General features: G+C 56.5%; 2 protein-coding genes across 8 annotated transcripts in view; both read left to right on the top strand.

Annotated features, from left to right (window-relative positions):
- Window positions 1-3,724: 3,724 nt before the first annotated feature.
- Window positions 3,725-26,914, top strand: part of ZNF385C (zinc finger protein 385C) — a gene marked incomplete at both ends in the record, with an annotated part of 30,070 nt that continues 6,880 nt past the window's right edge. For 4 of the 7 annotated variants that reach the window (XM_082604205.1, XM_082604208.1, XM_082604203.1 and 1 more), the window contains 3 exons: window positions 3,725-3,974; window positions 24,729-24,877; window positions 26,667-26,777. In XM_082604205.1, coding sequence (XP_082460331.1) covers window positions 3,725-3,974; window positions 24,729-24,877; window positions 26,667-26,777 — 510 coding nt within the window. Of the gene's footprint in view, window positions 3,981-24,728; window positions 24,878-26,666; window positions 26,778-26,914 lie in introns of all 7 variants that reach the window. The other 3 variants (XM_082604204.1, XM_082604206.1, XM_082604209.1) reach the window with 3 other exon arrangements.
- On the top strand, window positions 15,145-24,682 carry LOC309794205 (uncharacterized protein C17orf113; the record flags this gene model as incomplete). The annotated part of the gene is made up of 4 exons (XM_082605418.1): window positions 15,145-15,159; window positions 19,703-20,439; window positions 21,601-23,081; window positions 24,535-24,682. The coding sequence occupies exons 2-4, from the start codon at window positions 19,897-19,899 to the stop codon at window positions 24,680-24,682; spliced, it is 2,172 nt and encodes a 723-aa protein (XP_082461544.1). The 5' UTR covers window positions 15,145-15,159; window positions 19,703-19,896.

Below are 26,914 nucleotides of genomic sequence, written 5' to 3'. Positions count from 1 at the left end.
GAGCTGCCGAGAGGACAGCTGTGAGCCGGGGTTAGGCAGGGCAGGCTGCAGCAGGCCCAGCAGCCTGGCTGGCGGGGCACAGTTAGCCCCGGAATCCAGGAGGGCTCTGTGAGCTCAGAGGCTGTATATCACAGGGGTTTAATCAGCCCCATGGCAGATATTTGTCTGCTGTCTTGGACCATGTCCTGGGCCTGCCTGTCATAAGTTGCACTGAGATTTCAAAATACCCCTGTCCCCTTGCTGGTGAAGCAGGCAGCTCTCCTGGGCATGGCCAGGAAAATCTCATTCCCCTGAAGCCTCTTCCCCCTGGCTGGTTGGACCCACCTCCCAGTACTTGTACCTGGTACTTTCTTCCTGCTCCTCTTTCCTGCTGGGAGAGTCGGGGAAGACTTGTAAAGGCAGGAGAATAGCTGTGATGACCTCCATCTAGAGGTGAGAGGATGTAGAATCTCACAAGGTGATGGAGTGACTTTCCAGTGTGCCCTCCGTGGGCAGAGCTGTCCCCTGGACCCCAGACATGGTGCCCAGGAGTTTGGCATGGCTCAGAGGGGCAACCGAGTTGCCTCAAGAGTGTGGAGGAGTGGGGTCCGCCCTGCCGGGTGGGGTACCGAGTTCCACCTCTTATCTTCCCGCTAGATGCTCCCTGCGCCACCTGGAGGCTATCTCTCGTACTGCAGCCCAGCCAAACCACCAGGCACAGTGCCAGGGTCCCTCAAGTCACCAGGCACCTAGGACTGCACAAAGGTCAGATCCATGGTGTATTCGTTTTCTAGGGCTGCCATAACAAAGCACTACAAACCAGGTGGCCTCAACAATAGAAATGTCTTGTCTCACAGTTCTGGAGGCTGGAAGTCTAAAATCAGTGTCATCAGGGTTAGTGCCTTCTGAGGGCTGAAAGGAAGTCTGTTCCATGCTGTCGTGGTCCGAACGCGGGTCAGAAAAGAATTTCCAGACACAAAGCAGAATGTAAAGGAGATAGAATTTATTAGAGGGAAGGGTCACTGCCAGAACAGCGGGCCAACTTCCTAGTAGTCTGGGAGAGTCGAGCCCGAACATGTGCTATTGATCAGTTTTTATAGCCAGAAAACAAAAGAATGGTCCGAGGTGAAAATTTCCTTTACTGATTGGTCGAGGCACATATACCTTCCTTCTATAGGGTGGGAGTGGGAGAGGGCATATGCCTTTCCTTATTTGGGGCAGGTCCCGTGGCCCAGGTGGGCATCTGCAGGGCATGTGCTTCTGGTGGCCACCCCCAGGAGCCAGGCAGAAGTTCCGGCCCTTCCTGCCTCTCACACTGGGCCTGGTTCATAACCTGTTTCCCCTGCCGGCCAGCAGCCTGCTGCTCCTGGTCTCTCCCGTGACTCCCATGTGCTGACATTTATAGGACCCCGAGAGGCGTTTTATATAGATCAGCTTGTCTAATCCTCACAGTGCCCTTATGACTTGGGAACTGTTCCTCATCACCCCCATTTTACAGATAAACAGATGAGAGGACTGAGGCTCAGGTCACACAACCAGTAAGTGACAGAGCTGAGATGTGAAACCAGGTGGGGGTCAATATAGAGCTCGTGCTCTTTTTTTCTTAATTTTAATTTTTTTAGTTTTAATTTTTTCAATTTTTGGCTGCATTGGGTCTTCGTTGCTGCGTGCAGGCTTCCTCTAGTTGTGGCGAGTGGGGGCTACTCTTCCTTGCAGTGCGCAGGCTTCTCATTGCGGTGGCTTCTCGTTGTAGAGCATGGGCTCTAGGCGTGTGGGCTTCAGTAGCTGTGGTGCGTGGGCTCAGTAGTTGTGGCTTGCGGGCTCAGTAGTTGTGGCGTATGGGCTTAGTTGCCCCATGGCATGTGGGATCTTCCCGGACCAGGGCTCGAACCCGTGTCCCCTGCATTGGTAGGCGGATTCTTAACCACTGCGCCACTAGGGAAGTCCCAGAGCTCATGCTCTTAATTACTGTGCCCCTCTGTTCCATTCACTCACAGTCCCCACACACGTCATGACAGCCCATTTTGTGGGAACATTGCCTGCAAAAGTGACAAGCAGCTTACGAAGAGCAGGGGGTGGGGTCCAGGGACTGCAGGCAAGGTTCTTGGCTGTGAACTTGAGAAATTAATTTTCTTTGTTCAGATGTGGGCTCCACTACTAGACGTGTGGCCTTATGGGAACGTTATGGCATCACTTGACTTCACTGGGTCTAATTTGCAAAATGAACACAAGTCTAAAGACACAGGAAATGTCATTTAGGAGGATGTATTGGTTCGCTTAGGCTGCCGTAACAAAGACCCACAGACTGAGTGGCTTAAATACCAAAAATTTGTCTTCTCCCAATTCTGGAGGATAGGAGTTTGGGCTCAAGGTGTAGGCAGAGTTGGTTTCTTCTAAGGCCTGTTCTTTTGCTCGCAGATGGCCATCTTCTCCCTGTGTCTTCCCATGGTCTTCTCTCTGTGAATGTCTTTCTTTTTTTTTTTTTGGCCCTGCCACACAGCTTGTGGGATCTTAATTCCCCAACCAGGGATCTAACCCGGGCCCTTGGCAGTGAGAGCATGGAGCCCTAACCACTGGACTGCCAGGGAATTCCCAAAATTTCCTCTTATAAGGACAACAGCCATATTGGATTAGGGACCACCCTAATGACCTCACCTTAACTTAATTACCTCTTTAAAGACCCTCTCTCCAAATACAATCACATTGTGAGATACTAGGAGTTAGGACTTCAACATATGAATTTGTGGGGGGGGCGGGGGGGTCACCAGACATAATTCAGCCCATACAAGAGAAATGGGCTCAGTCACTCCTCACTCAGGCCCTAGCCTTGGGGCTCCCCCACTATGAGCAAGAGACACGGTCCCTGACCTCAGGAATTCTCTGTCCTGGTGAGGGGGACACCAGGCCTGCCCTCGGGAAATACCCAATCTGAAGCAGAGGCAGGAAGCATGCACACAGATTCAGGAAGAAAGTGAAAATCAACCCAGTTCAGTCTGACGTAGGTCATGGGGCAGAATAGAGCCAGTTAGAGGCAGAAAAGTCCGGTGGGAAAGGTTCAGAGAAGTGAGTCGGAAAGGAGAAGGGGAGGGGCCTGGAGGGGTGATGCGCATGCTCTGCAGGGCCTGGCGCGCGCGCGCGCGTGTGTGTGTGTGTGTGTGTGTGTGTGTGTGTGTGTGTAAACACCAACTGTTGCCCTAACAGCAGGGGGCATCGGGAGCCCTGTGAGGCAGGGGTGGGGATGGCTTCACACACTGTCACCGTGTATGCATGTCACCGGCACTGGGCACGAGGTGGTTGGGTTTCTGCAGCCATCCTCTGGCGGGCAGCACCTGCATCTCCAGCAGGCACCACAGGCCTGCCTGTCCCAGCACTGTCAGCGCCTGGCCTGCCTTGGGCCAGGCTAGTGTCTCCACTAGCCTCTCTGCTGGCTCTCCCTCCACGTCGCCCGCTTTCTGAGAGCCCCGCTCTCCCTCTGAGTGCTTTGCTCTGAGCCCTCAGGTGTCGGCCACCCAGTGTGTGGCTGTTTCTGACACTCTTCCAGATACCCCCGCATTTTACTGCTGCTTTGTTTAAAACAGCCCCCCTTCTGCTCCCTTTTGCCATCCTCGGGTTGGGGCTCTCAGAAGGCCAGGGAATTTCAGCTGGGATACGGGGCACAGGCATCTCTGGGTCCCGAAGCCCTCTTGCTCCGTCTGTGTATTCATTGCACTCGCCTTTCTTTACTTGTCTCCCGATCTGCCCAGGTATGAAGCGGCCACTGAGCCCATCTCCCCCGGGTGAGAAGGAGCCCCCCGGATCTGGAGCTGCTGAGTGCCCCCCTCGGCCTCCAGAACCACCTAAGCCCAAGCGGGAAAGAAAACGGCCGTCGTACACCCTCTGCGACGTCTGCAACATCCAGCTGAACTCGGCAGCCCAGGCCCAGGTGCACTGTGGGGGGCGGGCCCACCAGAGGCGCCTGCGGCAGCTCAGCTTGGGAAAGACGCCCCTGGGGCCAGGTCAGTGTGGAGGGGCGCTGCTCCCACAGATTGGGTTCTGGGCCCCTGTGGGGGGCTCTGGGTCTGTGGCCTCTCTCTGTGGGGTCTTTTGGTCTGGGGTACCCTCAATGGGGTCTTAGAGTCTGAAGTTCCCCAGATGCCGTCAAAGTTTTTTTGCATCTTGACAGCCCTCTGTGGGGTCTCTCAGGGCCTGAGGTCTGAGGCCTCCTCTGGATCTGGGGCTCTCCCTGTGGGGTCTTTTAGGACCAGGCCCCCTAAGCAGCATTTCTCCAACCAGGAGCCCCCTGGCAGATAGTTTTCCAGATAAGGGCCTCGCCTACGGGGCGTCCCGGGCTCCAGCTCTGGTCTCTGAAGGCCAGGGTCAGCGATGTGCACGACACTCCAGCTAAGGGCTGAGAGGTGGTCAGGGGAAGAGCGGGGAGAAGCCCCTCTCCCTTTGGCCACTGGACTCCTGGCCAGGATTTCGGCCTCTCCCTGGCTGGCATGACTCTGCAGAGGTTGGGCTGCAAGAGGACCGCTGACTGCAAGGCAGATTCTGGGCAAAGTGGGTGAATGGATTCGTGAGGATGATTCCAGCTGACAGGCACATGGGAGTCATGGGAGAGACCAGGAGCAGCAGGCTGCTGGCCGGCAGGGGAAACAGGTTATGAACCAGGCCCAGCGTGAGAGTCAGGAAGGGCCGGAACTTCTGCCTGGTTCCTGGGGGCGGCCACCAGAAGCATGCCCTGCACACATACCTTGCAGCCCAGGTTGGTAGCTTTGCCAGAGGGCTACACTCTGACCTCCTGAGGGCTGCCTGTTGTTTGGGTGAGTGTTTATGGGATGCCGTCCGTGTTCCCCGCACTGTGCTGGGGCCTGGAGACGTTCCGGTCTTACTCCTCCCCCCGCGGCCCCCAAGACTGAAACTGTCTTTTAGGCCGAGACAGACACGAAATGAGCAGATGAGTGTTGTGGGTGCTACCTGGGACATGCCCTCAGGGGTACAAAGGAGAAAAGGTGATTCTACCTGGGGGTACCACGAAAAGCCTCCCGAAGGAGGGGGGCTGCGGTGAGCTTCGGAACAGGGGTGAGAAGAGAAGGGACCTCGCAGGCAGAGGTCACTGCATAAGCAAATCAGGGAGTGCTCTAATGGCTGGTACCATCTTCCCCACCTGAGCACTTGGGGCTGGACCCCAGGATGTGACTCTGAATAAGAGCATATTCAACTGTATGGATGTTTCTGGAGTGTGTGTGTGTGAGTGTGTTCAAAAGTCATTCATTCATTCATCAGATACTTACAGACAGCTTACCATGTGCAAGCTGCTGATTGGGGGTATTCATATTTTTATTTATTTATTTATTTTCTATCGAAGTAGAGTTGATTTACAGTGTTGTGTTAGTTTCAGGGGTACAGCACAGTGATTCAGAGAGAGATATATATATACATATATATATGTTCTTTTTCAGATTCTTTTCCCTTTTAGGTTGTTACAAAATATTGAATATTGAGTATATTTCCCTGTGCTATACAGTAGGACCTTGTAGTATTTTTTCTTTTTTTGTACTTTTTCTTTATTGAGATATTACTGACATATAACAAATGTAAATTTAAGGGGTACAGTGTGATGATTTGATACAGGTATATATTGTGAAATGATTACCACAGTAAAGCTAGTTAACACCTCCATCCCCTCACATAATTCTGAGCGTATGTGTACAGATAACAGTTAAGATTTACTTTCTTAACAACTTTCAAGAGTATAAGGCAGTACTGCTAATTACAGCCACCAAGCTGTGCATTAGATCCCTACATCGTATTTATCTTGCAGCTGGGACTTTGTACCCTTTGACCGGCATCTCCCCATTTCCCCCACCACCAGCCCCTGGCAACCACCATTCTACTCTCTATGTCTATGAGTTCAGCTTTTTTAGATTCTGCATGTAAGTGAGAACATACAGCATTTGTCTGGGAATTTGTGTTTTTAAAAGGCAACAGAGCTGCCTGTCAGGAAAGAACTGTCTAGATAACTACATGCAGACAAGTTTGTCCAAGATAACAGCGGGCTTCATAGATGTGGGGATGGGCTCCTTTGAGAAGTGGGAGGGAGTGGTGAATTGACAGAAGTCAGGGGACGCTTCAGAGAAATGACACTGAAGGTGGATCTTGGTGGATCTTGTCTCCCAGGCAGGGAGACAGCTAGAGCAGCTAGAGCAGCGGTCTCCAATCTTTTTGGCACCAGGGACCGGTTTCTCGAAAGACAATTTTTCCACGGACTGGGGGGCTGGGGGAATGGTTTTGGAATGATTCAAGTGCATTACATTTATTGTGCACTTTATTTCTATTATTATTACATTGCGATATATAATGAAATAATTATACAACCCACCATAATGCAGAGTCAGTGGGAGCCCTGAGCTTGTTTTCACTTGCCACTCACGGATAGGGCTTTTGTTTTGTTTTGTTTTTCAATTTATTCATTTTGGCTGTGTTGGGTCTTTGTTGCTGTGTGCAGGCTTTCTCTAGTTGCGGCGAGCGGGGACTACTCTTCCTTGTGGCGTGTGGGCTTCTCATTGTCGTGGCTTCTCTTGTTGCGGAGCACAGGCTCTAGGCATGCGGGCTTCAGTAGTTGTGGCACGTGGGCTCAGTAGTTGTGGTGCACAGGCTTAGTTGCTCCGTGGCATGTGGGATCTTCCCAGGCCAGGGCTCGAACCCGTGTCCCTTGCGTTGGCAGGCAAATTCTTAACTGCTGCACCACCAGGGAATCCCACTGATAGGGTTTTGATGTGAGTCTGCAGGCAATTGATTTATTGTGGTCTCTGTGCCGTCAAGCCTCTCTGCTAATGATGATCTGTATTTGCAGCCGCCCCCCAGGGCTAGCGTCACCGCCTCAGCTCCACCTCAGATCATCAGGCATTATAGATTCTCATAAGGAGCGCACAGCCTAGATCCCTCCCACGCGCACTTCACAGTAGGCTTCGCGCTCCTATAGAATCTAATGCCGCTGCCGCTGATCTGACAGGAGGCGGAGCTCAGGTGGTAATGCAAGCAATAGGGAGTGGCTGTAAATACAGATGAAGCTTCGTTCACTAACCCACCGCTCACCTCCTGCTGTGCGGCCTGGTTCCTAACAGGCCACGGACCAATACCAGTCTGCGGCCCGGGGGTTGGGGACCCCTGAGCTAGAGCAAATGCACCCAGGCCTGAGGCCATGGCTTTGCAGGAACAGCAGGGGGTGCTGGGCTGGGCAAGTGGCTGGCGTGGCAGGAGGTGAGCAGGGGCTGCCTGTGAAGTCCTCAAAGCCAAGCTGGGCATCTGGCCTTTGTCCTGAAGGTGATGGGCATCACTGAAGTGTTTTGAGCAGGAGTAGTTAGTGTTTTTAGAGGTCTCTGGTGAGGGGGAAGGGTAAGTCTTGGGGGTACATGAGAAGGAAGTGGGTAGGATGGTGGAACCAGATTCCGGGGTCTTTTCTGCAGGACTTGGTGACTGACGGGATGTGGGGCCGAGGGGAAGGGAGCTGCCAAGGATGACTCTGGCTTAGGGGATGCTGTGATGGACAGTTCCGTTATCAGAAAGGGGCCGCTGAGAGGGAGGCAAGGGTGGGTGGGGAAGGCCATTCCTGTGACCAGAGGACTTGGTCCCACCCCTGCTCCCCTCTAACTCTGGCTTTTCAGGCCTTCCTTCCAGGCAGTGGTCCTTCCTTCTCTCCCCCACCCACCATCCCAGTGTGGAGAGAGCAGGTGGGCTGTGAGAAAAAGGACTGCAGCACCAGACACTGGTGGCCACAGACAGGCTGCCCAGAGGGATGGGGTCCCCCTTCACTTGGCTTCCCTTTTCTCACAGTCCTTATCCCCCGAGTACAGGATAGGTTTGGGGGGGGTCACCAGGAGACACGATGCCTGGTACTCCCTCCCAAGATTGTTAAACAACACCTCGTAAGTCATTGGCCCTCCAGTCATCTGTCCTGCATCACCAGCCTTCCAGCCCTGCGCTGGCCCTGTGCAGGATGCCGGGATTCTGTACTGAGCAGTGCTGGGCATTCACGGTCTGGAGGGAAAGATAGCCACGGGGCCAGACCTTCCCCACCGCCATGCTAAGAGGAGTGAGCGGCACTGTGGGAGCATGCTGGGCCGGGGGGTGATGGCTGTGACTAGAGCGAGGATGTTGCATCCTCAGATTTCTGGGAACCCTGGGATCCCGGGGCTCCAGCGGAGAACCTGTGTTCCATTGGCCTGGTTATCTTTTTTTTTTGGCCACACCAAGAGGCACGTGGGATCATAGTTCCCTGACCAGGGATCAAACCCACGCCCTCTGCATTGGAAGCACGGAGTCTTAACCACTGGACCACCAGGGAAGTCCCTTGGCCTGGTTATCTTTGACTCTACTTCAGGTCATGACCCCCCAGCAAACCACCCCCTCCATGGACTCTCCTGTCTCCTTGGCCCTCTGGGAGTTGCGGGTGGGAGAGGCAGCCCAATGCTAGCAACTTCCCCCAGGGGTGAGGGGGTGGGGTCCTCCGTCGTGCGGAAGTCCGCTTGAGGAGGCTGGACCAGAGCAGAGAGCCCTGAGGGCACGGCTGACTGGGGCACCTCCGGAAATGGAGAGTCACGTCTACTTTCAGGAGGCTTGAGGCAAAGGAGCCCTTAACGCACAGCTTTATTCCTGGACACCTGAGATCTCAGTCCTGTGGCAGCCAGGAGGGCCGCCCGTTCCCTGGGAGGGCGCTGAAGTGGTGGGGGTGACGGCCCAGTCATGCCCCTTCGAGGCTCCCTTTCTGGGAGGCCTCCTGGAGCTGTCACTCTGATTAGGGGTCTGGGGGGCTGGCGCCTTGCACAGTGACAGGCCGTCACAGGCAGTGAGGCAGGATCCTGTCTGGAGGATCCTGTCCCTGAGGCCGTCTGTGGGAGGGAGATACGGGGGGCAGCTCTCCCCTCTCTCAGCTTCCTCACCAATGCCTGCGTCAGAGGCCGCCTTACTCAGCCTCACCCAGCTGCCCACCATGAGTCAGCCTGGAACACCTAGGAAGGGGAAACAGCACAGGATGCGGAAACAGCAGGAACCGCGCCCTTCCCCAGCCCCTTCTCCAGGTTATTCCCCCACCTGCCCTCCTCCCGATCTGTCTCCCACACAGCAGACCCTTTCATGCTTCAGGAATGAGCCATCTTTCACCCTACCTGCCCCCCATGGGAGGTGTGGGCACCAGGAACCTCCACCTCAATGTGGCTGAACTCAATGACCCTATTGACCATCACACACACACACACGCGCGCGTGCGCGTATCCCTAAACAATTTTAGGTAGTTCTTGAACATCTGCAGAGAGAAAGGTTTGCTGCCTCAACCCTCCTACCTCCAACCTCTAGTGTGGATGTTGGGCCAGCACCGGGCTTGGGGGACGGACACCAGGACCTGGACCTTGGGGAAAGAGCTGTGACCTACCCCCAGGGCCAATGAGCATGTGCTTAGGAGATGAACTGTTTGCAAAGCACTTCCATAAGCAGTACAGCATTCCCTCCTCACCCAGCCATCCCCCGGCGTAGCTGACTGGCATTCAGCCTTCACTTGAGAAACTGAGATACTAGAACTCAGAGAGTGTAAGCAACAGGCCTAAGGCCACAGCCAGGTTCAGATCCCAGCATCTCTGACTCTAAATCCTGTCTCTCACGTGCCTTCCTCACCTTGCTGCTGAGGAGAACAGCATACATTAAGAGAGATGGAGCCTTAATGTTTCAGGAATGGGGAGGAGGGATGGCCCAGTGCAGGCAGACCAGCTCCCATGACAGGCAGTTCAAGTGCTCAGAACCCATGCCTTGGTGTCCTCAACTGAAAAATGGGGAGACGCCAGCCATCTCCCGCTCTGCTTAGGCTGGCTAGGGACAGGGAGCGGAGCCTTCTAAGTCCAACTGGCTCCTCCCCCTGTCTCTTGGCAGGACGGACCCAGCTGCCCAATTTAGGGCACATACCCTGTTCCCCACCATTGCAACATGACACCAGAGGGGAGAGAAGATTTCAAAAATGACTTAAGCTCTGGCTTACCGAAATGGCCAGAGGGGACTTGGATGGGGAGCACAGGGTAGACACTAAAGGGGACAAGAAAGCGGAGACGGAGTCAGACTATATTGGATTTCAGGGCAAAGACGGCTGCAGCTGTACCAGACACCCCTGTGCCTTTGGGGACGGGAAGGCATCAGAGTGGCAGATGGAGGCTGTCCCCTGCCCTGCGCCCTCAGACCTCTCCTAGATCCCGTTCTAATCAGTCCCTCCATCTCCTCTCCTAGTCTTTGACTGCAGAAGCCTCTGGCTGCATTCTGAGCCCCAGAGATCAAAGGCCTTGAGCTTGGGTCACACCTGAGTCACTGGCTTGATGAGCTCTTCACCCTCCACTCCCTGCAGATGGATTAATTTCAGTCCCATCAGGAGGCCCCGGAAGCCCTCCAGCCTGTCCCCACCATGGCTTCAGTATCTCCCTGGATTTCCAGTTCCTCCTCAGTGCCCCTCCCAGCCCATCCCGAGGCCTCTGGATGCCTGCTTCACCTTGGCTCCCCCAAGGCCACTAAGAAGTTCTTGGGGGGTCTAACCAGTGCCTCCTGCGGTTCTCCTTAAGTGGCAGGTGATGGCGGTGCCCTCACTCACCCCCTCACAGATGTGAACCTGACCATCAGCACCTCCCCCCAGGGGCCACCAGGAAAGGCAAGGCTGTCTGGGTGGAACTTAGGGGGCTTAGCTCAGATCCCTGCCCCCGCAGAAGACAAAGGTTCCGTCTGTGTCTCTGGGTGGGTTAATTAGCTCTGGGCTTGAGTTTCCGTCCTCTCCCCACACCAGCAAGCCCTTTCCCCCACAGAGCCTCTTCCTAACAAACCTGTTCTCAGGGGCTGCCGCCGCCACCCCCTCCCCAGACCTTCTTTGCAGCTTGAGAACTGGCTGCTGCAGAGATTACGGCTAATTGTCTGGTGGAGACAGGATGCTGAGGGGGTGGGGGGCTAGCGCTGGGACCCGGGCTTGGAATGCGAGACTGGATCCAGCTGTGGCTTGGCTGTCTCCGCTCCCGCATTCCACCCCCCTCCCGGCACCAGGTGCTCAGGTGAGTTAGGAGCCCGCAGGTTTCAGGAAGAGGCGGAGGAGGAAGGAGCCAAATCAGAAGAGAAAAGATGGGTGGGAGGGAAGGGTGCGGGCGGATGAGGGGCGTCAGAAATTCTTGGTGACTGATGAACACCCCTTCCCCGCTTCCTGGAATTGCCCAGGTAGCAGGTCCGGCAGTCCAGGTACTGAACTGCAAGCCACCTGCGCTCCCTTCCCCTTCTCTGAGCCTCGGTTTCCCCTGCAGCAAAAGGAGGTAAATAAAAGGGGATGGGGGCAGAGGATACGTAAGGCTAGATGGGAGAACGGGCCCCCTGCGGCAGCAAGCCCTCAGGCAGGGCTTCAAAGTTCAGAAGAAGAATTTTCTGGCCGGCAGAGAAGGGGCTGGAAGCACCTCCTGTCCTGGAGGCCTCTGTGGGCAGGGTCAACTCTTCGCTTTGGTATAAGAGGCACTAGGCCCCCTGACACCCTCCCGCTGTCCCCATACCTTCGGGGAAGAAGTGCCCTGTGCTTTCCACCGGTGGTTGGGGTGGGGAAACCGGGGAACAGGCAGCGCCTTCCTGGAGAGGGGAGACTGGGCCCGGTAGCCGTGGCTTCCCAGCAGAAGCAGGAGCCCCTCCCTCGAACCCTCCCCTCCTGTCCCTCCACTCCCCCACCCCTTCCCTCTGTCACTCTCCGGCTGGGTTTCATTCGCTTCGCACTCTGCGCTCAGCGGTTCCTCCAAAGGCAGAGAATGCTCTTGGGTGAGTGCTGAGGACGCCTGAGCTGGGGGCTTGGGGCAGGGGCTTCGAGCCGAGGGTGGGCCTCTCCCCTCTCCCCTCTCCCCTGCCCTATCCTTTTCCTCCTGTTGTCGACCCCCCCCAGAGTCGTCTGTTTAGAGGCTCCAGTAGCCAGCTGACTCTTGGTACCTTTTCCCAAGTTCAAGGATGGGCAGGGGGGGAGCCCCCACTCTGGCTGGGAGCAAAGGTGGGGCAGGGGTGGCAGGAATGGTCGGGAATCTGGAGGTCCAGCCTGCAGGAATGAGGCCGCTGCACTTTGGGGCAGGTGTGCGTCCTCCGAGGAGCCCCCGCTACAAAGGTTCCTTGTATCAAATCATACCTTCAACTGCCTCTAAGGGGCCGCCTGGAGGAGCAGGGCTCGGGGGTTAGAGGCAGTTGTCAATGAAGCAGAGAAGGAGAGAGCCAGGCGCCCGCTGAGGTCCAGCCATCGCGCTGGGGTCAACATCAACGCCCCCCGTGCTTTGTTCGTGGTCTCCTGGCTCACCTCCCCACACAGGGCTTGCCTGGTCCTTTTTGAGGGAAACAGCCATTACCCTTTAAGGATTTGGGGGATCCCCTTCCACAAGGGCCAGGGCTGGAGGCCGTGGGGCTGGGAGCAGAGTGTTCCTCTTGTGACTGGGCTCGGGGGTCTTCCTCAGGTGCAGGGAGGGCGGGAGTCTGGAACATCAACGCCTCCACAGTGCTGGCCAGCCCAGGGTGGGTTGGGGGCGCTGGAGAATGTGGGGAGGAATCCTAATCCTAGCGGGGGTTGAGCAAGCTGGGGTCTTGGTTCAACCTCTCATTCCCTGCCTTTGGCTCTCTCTCCCTCCTGGACTCCCTTTCTTCACAGAGTTTTGGTTTTATTTGTGATAGAAACGGCAACTTTACTATTTGAGGTGTGTGTGTGTGTGTGTGTGTGTGTGTGTGTGTGTGTGTGTGAGCGAGCGTGCACGCTGCCTCTGGGAGGACCCTACCATCTGCCCCTATGACTCGAGGCGGGGGTGGGAGGGGGACTCGGTTTGGCTACATGAGCTTGTGTGTATGTCAGATGCGTTTAATTTTGTCGGGGGTGTGTGTGTTTCTGTATATGGATCTTTGTGTACGTGCACCTCTCTGTGATGCTGTGTGCCACTGCATGCCTGTTGCTCTGTGTTGTCTGTATGTGCATCTGTAGGGGTCTGCGTGTCCTCGTGTGTGTGTCCCTCTGGGTGTATATGATCTGAGTGTGTCTTTGTTGCTCTTGCCTGTGTGTTCATGCATGCTCATGCGTGGCCTCTGTGCCCGCCCCTTGGCTAGCAGGGGTATCTGTCTGTCTCTGCGTGGGTACCACCTCCGTATGTACACACACACATCAGTGTGCATAGACGGTCTCACCATGGGGAGATGTGTGTGAGTGTGTGCCTTGGTGTCTGTCCCTGTCACTATCTGTGTGGATGCCTGTGGACCTCAGGGTGTGTGTCCCTGTGCTCTTTCCTGTGTATCTTTCCCAGTGATGGCAACACAGCAGGACGTAGCTTCCCCGGATTCTCTCCCGTGGGTGGTAGGCAGGGTGACGTGATTTCATGAGACACCAGCTGTGCACCCCTGCCCTCGTCTCTGTTGGACCCCTGGGGGTGGCCTTTTCTCCGTCACTTAGTCTGGTTTATTCCTGTTCGATCAGAGTAACAACCCACCCTCTTGAGGCAGCCATCCAATGAGCCCTGGGTCCCGGCTGTGGACCCTTGGCCAGGGGTGGGGAGGGACTGCTCTGAGACACTTAGCCAGGGTGGCTGTTCTGTTGCAAGATGCTACCCGAGAAGACCCCCTAACACACACCTGACCGTTTTGGGGGTGCAGAATTCTAGACCCGTCAGGCTGTGTGGTGCCATCTTGGGACGGGGGTGGGGGCTGCAGCGTCTCCCTTCATCTGAGTGTACCCACAAGCCAAGTGGCCACACGTGTGTGTGCATGTGCCATGACTCGTGCGTCATCCCAGTGGCCCTGGGGGCCAGGGCTCACAGTGAATGTCAGAGGCAGGTGGTGGGCGGCTCAGAGCAGCGCTGCGTGAAGGGGGCTGCGGGGAGCTCCCAGCAACCACTGAAGAGGCCCTGACCTCAACGTGTGCCTTAGGCCTTGAGTGGGAGAAGAGTGTACCCAGTTGTGCGGGGGCCGGAAGGCATTTCCGGGTGACTTTGTGCTGACCAGAAGGGGAGACTGGGTCACCAAGTGCCCTGCACCCCCTGTGCAAACGGCCTCCACACCCAGCACCTCATTTGGTCCTCAGACCCATTCCTGTCCTGCCCTTTCCTCCTTACCCAGGTGTAATTCCCACTTCACAGGTGAGGAAACTGAGGCTAAGTGCTGGGCTGCCAAGGCCTCAGAGTTTGATGTCGTTACTGGAGCTCCACTGCAGGCCTCTAGGTCTAGGAAGGTGGGGTACCACCCACATTCCTCCTGCAGGGAAACCCACACAGGGGTGAGGGTCTCCTGGGCGTCTGAGAGTTCTAGGAAGAGGTCACTCCTCCCACCCACCCCATTTGTCATCCCTGTTAGAAATAACTCATTAGATTAAAACACCGATTTCCTGGGAATTCCCTGGTGGTCCAGCAGTTAAGACTCTGCGCTCTCACTGCTGAGGCCCGGGTTCAATCCCTGGTCGCGGAACTAAGATCCCACATGATTTTCTAGCTCACCCACCTCCCGAGGTTCCCCACAAGGCCGGAAGGTCAAAATCCCCAGCATTCACTGTAGAGCTTCCATACCTCTGTTCTACCTTGAGCTTTGAGAACCTGCACTCGACTTTGAACTTCACGATGGTTCCCAATGGCTCTGCCATTCCCACTGCTGAAATGCCCTTTGCCTGGTAAAATCTCACTGACCCTTTTGTGAAACCTAATTGCCTCTCCAGGCTGATGACCTTCAGCTGACAGCCTGCTCCTCTGTGATTCCCAAAGCATTTTGTTCATCGCTCTCGCTCGGGGCACTTGCCAGAGTGTAGCCTCCCTAGCGCCCCGCCTGTTTGGGTCTCACCAGTCAGTTCTCACCTGTGAGCTCCTCTAGGAACCCACGGATACCTGTGGTGAATGAATGACCACTGTCCCTCCCGCTGGCGGGGAGCATCCTTCCTGCGGTCTAACCTGAGTTGCTCCTGCTGCAGCGCACGCGGTGGGGAGGGTGAGAGCGACGCCGGGCTAAGGGTGCGCCGGGCCAGAGCGGCGGCAGGCGGGCGCGGCCGGCCGACCCCCGGGGCGCCGCCGCCCTGCCCGCGACCCCGGCCCGCGCCGCCGCTGGCGCCTCTTTGCCCCGGTTACCGCTAGTGGCTGCTGTCGCTCAGTGGAGCCCAAGGAGACCGCGGCCAGAGCGTCCACCGCGCAAGATGGTGGCTCCCGAGACTCCGTGAGTGCGTGCGTGCGGGGGCCGGGGAGGGGAGGGGGCCGGGCGGGGCGCCCCCTCCAGGAACCTCCAGGCAGGGGGCGGCCACGGGGGCTGGGGCTCCTGCGGGAGAGGCGGCACGGCGCGGGCGGCACCCATCGGAGAGCTCCTGCACCACGCGCCCCCCAGAGGAAGTTCCCCAGCCCTCCGCATCCAGGCCCCGGGAGGATGGGCAAGGGTGTGCAGGGAGCCCCTACTTCACCGGGCTGCCAGGGGAGGAGGCTCCTGCCCCTACTCTGCCGGGAGCGTGGACTCCTCTTGCTGGGGTCCCGAAAGTAGGAGACCCAAAGAAGGCTGGGGAGGGGACTGGGGACCCCCATCCTGGAGCCATATAGACACTGTTTGAAGCTTACGTGCTGGGGTGGAGTGGGGACCACCGGCCAACACACATCGCCCCAAGAGTCACGTCTTACATCCCGCCCCACCCAGCCCGGTTCCCTCAGGTTGAGGTAGGAGAATGTCAGTGGCTTTTGCCTGGTCTTTTAGAGCAGCGCTGTTCAATAGAACTTTCTGGGATGATGTATATGTTCTCTCTCTGGGCCATCTAGTACAGTAGCCACCAGCCACACATGGTTATTGAGAACTTGAAGTGTGGCTCGTGCGGCTGAGGAACTGAATTTTTAAAAATTTAAAATTCTGGGGAATTCCAAGGCGGTCCAGTGGTTAGGACTCTGCGCTTCCACTGCCGAGGGCATGGGTTCGATCCCTGGTCAGGGAACTAAGATCCCTGCAAGCCACGTGGTGTGACCATAAAAAAAAAAAATTAAAATTCTGATTAATTTTAAACAGCCACATGTGGCTGGTGGCTACCCTATTGGACAGTACAGTTTCAGAATCTCCATCTTCCCAGGCCTCCTCCCTCCCTACTCTTTTGTTCTTTTCTCAAAAACCCAGAAGGGTGTCACCTTGACTTTGCACCTCCTCTCCATTCTAAGACCCTTTGGGTGGTGGGCTAGAGAAAGTCACAGAATCACGGGACCTTAGGAGGAAAGGATGTCAAAGGCAGCTGTTTGGGACTTCCCTGGTGGCGCAGTGGTTGAGAGTCCGCCTGCCGATGCAGGGGACACGGGTTCGTGTCCCGGTCTGGGAAGATCCCACATGCCGCGGAGCGGCTGGGCCCGTGAGCCATGGCCGCTGAGCCTGTGCGTCCGGAGCCTGTGCTCCGCAACGGGAGAGGCCACAACAGTGAGAGGCCCGCGTACCGCAAAAAAAAAAAAAAAAAAAAAAAAAAAAAAAATGCAGCTGTTTTAGCCACCCAAAAGGTGCCCAGGGGCCCACTCCATTGCTCTCTCTGCCTGAGAGCTTGTGCTTCCTGACTCATTTACTCCTCAAATTTTGTGGAGCACCTGCTGGGGGCCAGCCGTGGTTCCCTTCTCTGGAGTCGAGAGAGGAACAAGTAAATTACCTTACCTGCCCTCAGGGAATTTTTCCAGGGGAGGGGGGCGGACAGCAGGAGCGCAAGCAACAGAACTACACAGAAATAAGCAGATTTTCGGGAGTGTAAACTTTGGGGAGTGCGCTGGAGGGAACAAACGGGGTAGTGACAGAAAATAAGGGGACTTGCTGGGGAAGGATAATTAGAGAAGCCTCCCCTGAAGAGGTCATTATGCTAAGACCAGAGGGAAAGTGGACTAGGCACAGTGTTGGGGGGGGTGGGAACATTCCGGAAGAAGGCGCAGCATGTGCAAAGGTTCTGGGGATGGGACTCTGGCACTCTGGAGGAACGGAGAGAAGGCCAGTGTAGCTGGAAGGGGAGGGAGGCACACGTGGCTCCCAGAGAGGTCAGCAGTGCCTGGGCATTTGGTAGACCTTGAAAGGGATTCTGGTGCTGGCCTCAGAGCAATGGGCAGTCATGGAGGGATTTTAAGCTGTATGTTTTAAAAAGCCCCCTCTGGCTACTGAGAGTCTCTGACCCCAGACAGGGGTAAGAGTGGAGACCCAGAGTGCCATCGGGAAGCAACTGCCATAGTCTAAGCAAGAGATGATGGTGGCCTGGACAAGGATGGTGGCAGTGGCATGGAGAGAAGGGATGAGTTAGAGGTAGATCGTAGAGGTGGAATCAACAGGACCTGTGGACAGACCAGGTCCTGATGCGGAAGAGAGTGGGGGTTGGATGGGCAGTGTTCCAGCCAGAGCAGCTGGGTGGGAGAAAGGGCCATTTTCCTGAGCGGGGCAGCCTGGGAGAGGAGCATATTTTGTAGGGACAGATACAGGAGAGATCTGTTTAGAAAAGCCAGGAAGGCAGTTGGATGGAAAGGTGTGGTGCCCAGAGGAGTGTCCTGTAGAGACGGTTCTGAACTCTTTGGACAGTTTGAGATAGGGAAGAAGAGGATGAGATGACATCAGAGGGGAGTGGCTGACGGGAGCAAGGAAAACCAGGGGATGTGGTGTTGTGGAAGGCAAGAGAAAAGTGTGTTTCAGGAGGGTGTGATGAGCAGTACCAACTGCCACGCAGAGTCCAGGGGAGGAGGACCAGCAAGGTTCACCCACTTCTGGCAACATGGAGTGCTTCTCCTTACACTGAATGGGCTGCCCGTGGAATTCGACTCATCTGCCCTTACTCTACCTACCTACTAAGTGCCAAGTTCCACACAGGGTGCTGGGTATAATATCAGGTGGGCAAGACAGTCACTGCTTTCTCAGAGTTTAGAATCAGTTAAACCAACAGCCTCAGAAACAGGAAGTTGTTGGGACTTCCCTGGCGGTCCAGTGGTTGGGACTTTGCCTTCCAATTCCAGGCGTGCAGGTTCGATCCCTGGTCAGGGGAGCTGGGATCCCGCATGCCTCCCGAACAAAAAACCGAAACAGAAGCAATATTGTGACAAGTTCAGTGAAGACTTTGAAAATAGTCCACATCAAAAAAAATCTTTAAAAAAAGAAAGGAACAGGAAGTTGTTTCATATAGCCAAAATAATCCTTTCATTCTTTTAAACAACCAGCTTTTGCTGAGAGCCATCTGCGTGCCCAGTCCTGTACAGGGACTTAGAGGTACAAAAATGAGCAAATGTGATCTTGACCTTCCAGGAACCAAGTACAGAGATACGTAGAGCATCCCTGCGTTCACCATATTGTGTTACAAAGACTCATACACGGGGAATTATGGGAGAATAGAGGACAGGTACCAGCCCAGGTTGGGGGGGATCAGGGTGGCAGAGGGGATGCCTGAGCTGCCCTCCAAGAATGAATGGGAAATAGCCAGGGAAAGAGGAGGGATAGGGAGTTCCAGGCGCAGGGGGTGGAGGCAGGAGCAAAAATAACAGTAATGTGTGTGGGGCATGGTAAGCCTTTGGAGCTGGCTGAGCAGACAGGGGTGGGAAGGCTCTGGAGGTGTCCAGAGGCTGGGCGGGGGGGGGGGGGGCATCTCGCTAGCTCATGGTGAGGTATGTAGACTTAGGCAATGGGACATCACCAAAGAGGCGGAAGCAGGGCAGTGACACGGTGGGATCTGTGTGTGGCCTTGCTCTCTGGCTGTTACGTGAGGTAAGAGTGTGGGGGAACAAAGGCAGAGGTGGAAGCCGCTGCGAAATCCAGGTGAGACGGTGCAGGCCAGGGTCTCAGCATGGCCTGTGGAGTCAGGGGGACTTGGGTTCTAATTCCACCTCCGCCACTTACTGTTTGGCAAACCTCGGGCAAGTCACTTAAAGCTCCCGAGCTTCAGTTTCCTCCTGTCCAAAGTGAGGATGATACCATCCTCAGAGAGTACTTGCAAGAGGAATCTTGGTCTCCTGATGGAGTCACCGCAGTCCTGAGCACAGGGCCTGAGTCAGTTCGCACTCGGTAAATGGTAGGTACCACTTATCAGTAAACATGGAGAGGAGGGGCAGGTGTGAGAGATGATGAGGAAGCAGAGGTGGCAGGTCTTGGCCATCCACTGGACGTGGCTGTGGGGTCCTGAACTCCTCATCCTCGCCTCGCGCCTGGGGTGGTGGTGGAGTGTGGGAGGTAGAGGCAACCAGCTGGCTGCCTTTAGTCTGGAGCCCAGCCCCCGCTTCTGGGCTACCCTTCCCAGAACCACACAACTGGTGTGTGTGTGTGTGAGCGTGCCCATGCGTGTGTTTAGGGAAGGGAGCTCCAGAGGAAACAAATCCCATTCCTCATCCTGTGGCTCTGGGAGCTCAGCTTCGTGCTAACTTCCTTCTGATGACACAAATGACTGTGGCCTGATGGCCCCAGTTATCCTTTGGGCGAGGAGCCAGGATTCAGCCACGAGTCATTCGTGAGCCCCGAGAACCACTGTCTGTCTCGGGTTATAAAGTGTGGCTGCATTGATGGTACTAGTCTTTCCAGCCCTGAGCTCTGACGTGCTTCAGCGGTCAAAGCAATCGATGCCTTGTCCTAGAGGCTGGGGCCCTCATACCTCTACCCACTTTGGATAACGCTTTATGGCCCACTGCCAGTAGCCCTTCCCCATTGGGTCCAGTCCACCCCTCGCCCGGGGAGTCCTCTGTGGGCAGTGTGAAGCCCCAGTGGATGCCTAACACCTCTCCCTTGTCTCTTTCACCTCCAGTCTCCCACCAGCGGAGTGGAAATAAACTTTCCGGGCTAAGTTAGATGGATGGTCCCCATTAGCCTGGCGGGCTGCCCCCCTCCTGCCTCCCCACCGACTCCCCTTGTCAGAGGAGGTGCTTCGGTGTGCGGGGCAGGCGGGGGGGGCAGAAGCATTTGGGTGGGGGTTGGAGGCGCCCTGCCCCTCGAGCAGGAATGGTGCCCCCGGGGAAGAAACCAGCCGGAGAGGCTTCCAACTCCAACAAGAAGTACAAGCGTTACTTCAACGAGCACTGGAAGGAGGAGTTCACCTGGCTGGACTTCGACTACGAGCGGAAGCTGATGTTTTGCCTCGAGTGCCGCCAGGCCCTGGTGCGGAACAAGCACGGCAAAGCGGAGAACGCCTTCACTGTGGGCACCGACAACTTCCAGCGCCACGCCCTGCTGCGCCACGTGACCTCGGGGGCCCACCGCCAGGCTCTGGCCGTCAACCGGGGCCGGCCCACTTTTGAGGGCCAGGCTGAGGGCGGAGGGACCTGTCCGGGCCTGGCGACCACCCCCAGCTTCAGGGGTGTCAAGGTGGAAGCGAACCCGGCCAAGGTGGCCGTGCTGACCACGGTGTACTGCATGGCCAAGGAGGACGTGCCTGACGACCGCTGTTCTGCTCTGCTCGAGCTGCAGAGATTCAACCTGTGCCAGGCGCTGCTGGGCATGGAGCACGGCGATTACTACAGTCCCAGGAGGGTGAGGGACATGCAGGTGGGTGGCAGCCAGGGCTGTGGGGGAGGGATTGAGGAGGGAGAACATCGAGCCGTCTGGGCATGGCACCAGCATGCCAGGCCCCCGGGCAGCGGCCAAAGCACTTCGTTCACACCTTCGCCCATCAGAGCCTTCACCGAGGGCGTACTAGCTGCCAGGCCCCTGGCCAGCTCCTGGGTGCCCAACAGTGAAGAGGCCGGACCAGGCCCTGTCCTCAGGGGCTCAGGTCTGCTCCCCTCACTACCTAGGTCAGAGGTTGCAAACTGGTGGCCTGGGAGCTTGACTGGCCCACAGATGTGTTTTTCACAGTGTTTTAAGAAAACTTAAATTAGTCTCCAAGATAAACAAAAAACCAAGAGATTACATATAAAAATATGGATTTGTGACTTCTACTGAAAAGCTAGGTCCTGTGCAGTCAGGGCATGGAGTTCTGGAGGTGGAAAGCAGGGCATGGGCTTCCCTATTCCCTTTGGTTTATCCCTGGCCCACTTCAAGGTCAACGTCACCCATGTGGCCCTTGGGGGCATGCATATTGCAGCTCTGTCCTAGGCCCTGGCTGTATGAGTCCTGGGGGCTGGTAAGGGGGTGGGGAAGTTGGATCTCATCCCCCAGAGAGATGACAAACAGCACACAGCTGGGGCTCTGTGTAACTGGTAGGGAGTCAACGCGTCTATCAGTTAATCCCTGAGCAGCAGAGCAGAGGGAGACCCCCAGGAATAAGGCTGACAGGGGCAATGCTGCAGAAAAACACACACACACAAAATGCCGTAGAATCTTTATGGTTCCTAAAGCATTTTTACACTTATAAGTACAACACAAAGTTACATCGATGGGAATTCCCTGGCGGTCCAGTGGTTAGGACTCCGCGCCTTCACTGATGAGGGCCCGGGTTCAATCCCTGGTCAGGGCACTAAGATATGAGTCACAACAACCTTTTGAGGAGCTTGGGGGCAGGTATCAGCCTGGTTTTAGAGCTGAGGAAACAGAGATGAACAGTGAGGTGAAATGATTTGCCCAAGGTCACACAGTCCGTAAGTGGCAAAGCTAGGATTAGTCCGACCCCAGGCCTGTGCTCTTTCTGTCACCCCACCCTGCCTGCCTCCCCTTCTCAGGACAAGCCTAACTCTGCCCTTCCTCCCTTTCTTTCCCTGGCTGTCCCAGGTCGCCATTGCCAGTGTCTTGCACACAGAGGCCTGCCAACGCCTGAAGGCATCCCCGTATGTGGGCCTGGTGTTGGACGAGACCAGGGACTGGCCTGAGTCCCACAATCTGGCCCTGTTTGCCACTTCGGTGTCCCCCTGCGATGGCCAGCCTGCCACCACCTTCCTGGGCAGTGTGGAGATACAGAAAGGCGAGGCCACCGCTGGCCAACTCCTGGACATTCTGCAGGCTTTTGGCGTGTCTGCATCCAAGCTGGCCTGGCTCAGCTCAAGCCTCCCCAGTGACCGCCTGGGGAGCGTGGGCCCGCAGCTCCAGGCCGCCTGCCCACTGCTCATGGAGCTACACTGCCTCCCCGGCCGGACAGATCCCAAGCCCCCTGCCTACCTAGGTGAATATGAAAGTGTGCTGGATGCCCTATTCCGCCTCCACGGTGGCCCCAGTTCCCACGTGGTCCCTGAGCTCCGGGCGGCACTGGACCTTGCAGCTATTGACTTGGCAGGACCACGGCCAGTGCCCTGGGCCTCCCTGCTGCCTGTGGTGGAAGCAGTGGCTGAGGCTTGGCCTTGCCTGGTGCCCACACTGGAGGCCTCTGCCCCAGCCTCACCTACAACCAGGGCACTGGCCCTCGCCCTGCGCCAGTTCACCTTTGTGGCCTTCACCCACCTCCTGCTGGATGCTCTGCCGTCCGTGCAGAAGCTCGCCCTTGTCCTGCAGCCAGAAGAGCCGGACTTGGCCTTGCTGCAACCGCTGGTGACGGCAGCTGCAGCCTCCCTCCAAGCGCAGCGCAGCTCAGGTGGGGCGCGTCTCCAGGGCTTCCTGCAGGAACTGGCAACCTCCAGCCCTGACTTGGGCCGTGGCCGCTGCACCTACCGCGGTGTGGAGCTGGTGGGCTACTCCGAGGCTGCGGTCCAGGGCTTGGAGCGGCTGCGGGGGGCCTTCCTGGACTCCATGCGGAGGGGGCTGCGGGACTCCTACCCCGGGCCCTCGCTGGACGCCGTGGCCGCCTTGGCGGCGATCTTCGACCCCCGCCGCTACCCGCAGGCACCCGAGGAGCTGGGTGCGCACGGCGAGGGGGCGCTGCGCGTCCTGTTACGTGCCTTCGCCCCAGCCGTGGTGTGCCAGCGGGCGCTGGGCGACTTCGCGCTCTTCAAGCGCGTGGTGTGCAGCCTGGGGCGGCTGGGCCCGCGGGCCCTGTGCGCCAAGCTGGCGTGCGCGCGCTCTGAACTGCACGAGCTCTTCCCCGACTTCGCCGCCCTCGCCTCCCTGGCCTTGGCGCTGCCCGCGGGCGCCGGCCTCCTGGACAAGGTCGGCCGCAGCCGGGAGCTGCGGTGGTGGGGGCCGGGCGGGGCGGGGGAAGGCCGGGGCGGCCCCGCGGTGAAGATCGCGGTGGATGGGCCGCCGCTGCACGAGTTTGACTTTGCGCTGGCGGTGGAGTTCCTAGAGAGTGGGTGGGGCGAGGGGCTCCTGGGCTCGCAGCTCACGCGAGGGCGGCCTCCTCTCCTCTGTCCAGCCAGCCCGGGGCTCTAGGCTCTCTAAGGGTCAAGCCGGACTTGACTGTGGTGCACCCAAGCTGACCTCCTAGCTGTGGCCTCCCACCCACCTTCCCCGTGCTTCCCCTGCTCCACGCTGAGTACTAACCCAGCCCCGTGGGCTGTGGAGGAGGGGCTGGATCGGGGGCGGGGCTCGGGCCAGTGGGCAGAGGTGCTGGGGTCTGGGGCACCCTAAATATCACTCCTGACCTTTCCAGAGTTTGGTGAAGTAGCTCACCCCTTTCCCTCTGAACTCAGCCCAAGTTTTGGTCCTAGAAAAGTTGAGGGGCTATTGGTTGGAGGAAGACCGGGTCTGCGCAATTCAGGGGTTGAAGGAGAGGAGACTGGGTCCTTGACTGTAGGCCCCCCACTTCTAGCAGCATCTCTTCAGATGTGACTGGCGAGCAGATGACCGCCCTTGTTTTTGACACACAGCACAGCACCCTCTCTGTGCACAAGCTAACAGTTCAAGGGAAGTGGTGGTGCCCTCCTCACCAGTAGGCTGCCTGAGGCTTTTCTCTATATGGCTGTGTATATCGACGTACACATCTATAAATGTAAAATAACTCTATCCTATCTTTCACAGTGTTAATACATGAAATCTAAAAGGACTTCTTTTGGTTTTGTAATGACAGGGTCCAAAAGAGTCCCAGGTGGACTAAATTTATTTCTGATTTTTTTCTGCCTCAAAGTCTGGTTGCTCTCTAAGTTCCTAGCCTTCCCCTGCCCTTGCCTCAGACTTTTTTTTTTTTTTTTTGTCACGCCGGGATTTTAGATTTTAGTTCCTCGACCAAGGATTGAACCCGGGCCCTCGGCACAGAGTCCTAACCACCGGACTGCCAGGGAATTCCCAACAGATTTTTTTTTTTCTTGCCCACTGCTTGGCTTGTGGGATCTCAGTTGCCTGACCAGGGATTGAACCCGGGCCCCTGCCTCAGACCTTTAAGACCAAAGACTGTAAAACCACAGTGCTGGACTGGCTGACTCCGAGGTGCAGCCCCAGGCCCAACGCAGGGATGTTGGAGGGCTTTTTGCCTCCTGAAGGAAGCAGCTGGGGCCTCACCAGAGCTGGGGAACACATGCTTTCAGATTCCAGTGGGTTTCCTATCCCCTCTGTCAGCCCTTGCTGTGAACCATGTGGGGATCTGGACAGGGTAGGTAGTGAGAAGGGAGGGGGCTGGCCTCTCCCCAAGCCTCCTGGGTTTGGGTTTAATTTGCAATAAAGTGGAAACCCAGTGCATCGTGCAGTCTCCGTGGTGGTGTGTGTGTCAGGGGCCTGACTCCCTCGGCCTGACTCCCCTCTGGGCTTCCTTTAGGTCGTTATGCTGCCCCTCTGGGTGGGTTGGTGGTCATCCTTCTGGGCTGGCAGCCTGGAACTGTGGACTCCCTGCTTCTGCTTCCCCAGTTGTGGAGAGGAGAGGCACAGAAATGCGCTGTCGTCGCCCTGGACTCGGCCAGCACTACTTTGTGAACAGGGAGACAGGGGCTTCTGCGCTCTCTCTATGCCCAAGAAGCCCATCAGCCTCGTGTTCTGGCTGCAGAGGGAGGAGTGAGCCCCGTGGCTCCCTGTTTCAGACCCTGCCCTTCTTCCTCCTGCAGCAGGCCCGGCCTCCAGCACCCCCAGCCCCCTGCTGGCCTCCCTGCCCCTGCCCGCCAGGCCTCTGCAGCCCCCGCTGGACTTCAAGCACTTGCTCGCCTTCCACTTCAATGGCGCCACCCCGCTCAGTCTCTTCCCCAACTTCAGCACGGTACGGGCTGGGCTGGTGGGTGGGGGGCATGCAGCCGAGCATGGGGGTGGAGGGGAAGGGGGGCTGCAAGGGCCCAGCTCTCAGAGGCTGGTCACCAGAGTGACCAAGGGCTCCTGAAATGGGGCCCAGCTCCCACTTAGGCCAGGGATCCAGGATGGTATCACCTCCTCCCCCAGCAACTACTGCTGGGCCCCGGGGGGGCCTGTGAACTGCAGGTTTCACTTGAGTTTCTCTATAGGGATGTCTGTGTGCACTTGGGGTGTGCCTTTCTGTTTTAGTTTGTCTCTATAGGACTTTGTTGTTCGTGGGTGTGAGTTTGTGCATGTGTGTTTATAAACTCTTTGCGCCTGGGTAGTTGTCTGTAATTAGTGTATGTGCCTGTGTATCTGAGAGTTTTTTTGTGTCTTTGTGTCGACTGTGTATGTGTTTGGTGTGTGTTTTTCGTGGTTTGGGTGACTGTAAGTTTGTGGATGCGTGCCGTTGGTGTGCATGCCAGTGTGTATCTTTCTACTTGTCTCTGTAATTTGTAACTGCCTGTAAGCTTATGTGCTGTGTGTCTGCCTACTAGTCTGTATACACAGAAACGTGTATTTCCATATGTGTATGTGTGTAAATATGAAATTTACTTCACTACATGAGCTATAAGGTATGTGCCCTTCTTTAAAAAATTTGGAAAATCAAATATAATCATTGATGAGCCCCACCCCATCCTGACAAGATGGTAGGAAATTCCGTCTCAGTCACCCTTGGGAGCTCCTTCCTTCCCACCCTCCACGGTTGTGCAAACGTCCTGTGGAGCCTGAGACATTTGGGGAGGGTCCTCTGGTCTTTGGTCCCCGCTGTCACTTGCTGACATGCTCACCGTTCAGGCATATAATCCCTAAGAGGGGGTCAACCCGCTGTCGTCTTCCTACTGGGGGCCCTGCAGGCCACTCTCCTCTGAAGTCCTGTCCTCTGCACGCCCCCGCCCTGGGTGCTGTGGGAGTTAGAGTCTCCTTCTCTTCTCAGGGAAGTTTCTCTCAAAGTTTCTGTTCTCCTCTCAGGAAGGTTTGGAAAGTTCCTCTTGACAAGCAAGCCCAGACAGCTTCTGCTTTGGGCCCAACAACCTAGCCCCTGAGAAAAGGGAACATAAAAGCTTGGTTTGATAGAAGAAAAAAAATTTATTTAAAATAAGGAAAAGAAAAAAACACGCAAATTAATATGCCAGAGAAACGACCCTACTACTCAGGGAACCCTCCTCTGGCTTCCACTTGCTGCCCTTGCTGCCCCCGCCCAGCCCCCCACCGCGCCTGGGAGTGGCTGTCCCTCTCCCTCTCAGACCCGGTGACAGTGGCAGAGCTGATAACATAAGCCTTATCTCCCCCAGCCCGCAGGTCCAGCTGCAAGTCTGGGTTATGGGAGAGGAAATTCCAAATTCCTTTCTCTGCTACTGCCTGCCCCCAACTCTCTGTCCCAGTAGTTGTGATTCTTGCGAATGAGAAAAAAAAGAGACCAGAGGGGCGGCAAGAGATGCCAGTGTGATCACCAGCACATGGTTCTCTTTCACAAGGTCATGGAGGTCATCCTGGCCATCCCCCTGCCTCTAAGCAGAAGCCTAGGCTGACAGAGAAGGTCAGCCAGGGAAGAGGCTGTTTCTTTCTCTCTAATATCCACAGACATGGGAAATTTCTTCCTCTGGGCTGATCCCTGCCCTCCTCAATAGTCTTAGTTTTTGGCATTTTGCAGTGCCCGCCCCCCGCCCTTACTGAGCTGACCCCAACGTTACTGTGCACTCCCACCCCCTTCACAGATGGACCCGGTCCAGAAGGCTGTCATCAGTCACACATTTGGGGTTCCCTCCCCTCTGAAGAAGAAGCTCTTCATTTCCTGTAACACCTGTCACCTGAGGTTCAACTCAGCGGTGAGAAGGAGTAGTGGAAACAGGCTGGGGAGGGGGCTGGACAGGGAGCGGGCTGGAGACTGGGCTTCTGGGGTCTTTCCTGGAGGAACAGGGGTGGCAAAGGGACTGGGGTCTGTATTTTCTGTCCTTCGTTGCAG

Source organism: Mesoplodon mirus, assembly GCF_964341445.2.
Source record: "Mesoplodon mirus genome assembly, chromosome: 18".
Taxonomy (NCBI): domain Eukaryota; kingdom Metazoa; phylum Chordata; class Mammalia; order Artiodactyla; family Ziphiidae; genus Mesoplodon; species Mesoplodon mirus.
Note: the sequence above shows the minus strand (reverse complement) of the source record. Positions and strands in the feature narration are given on the sequence as shown.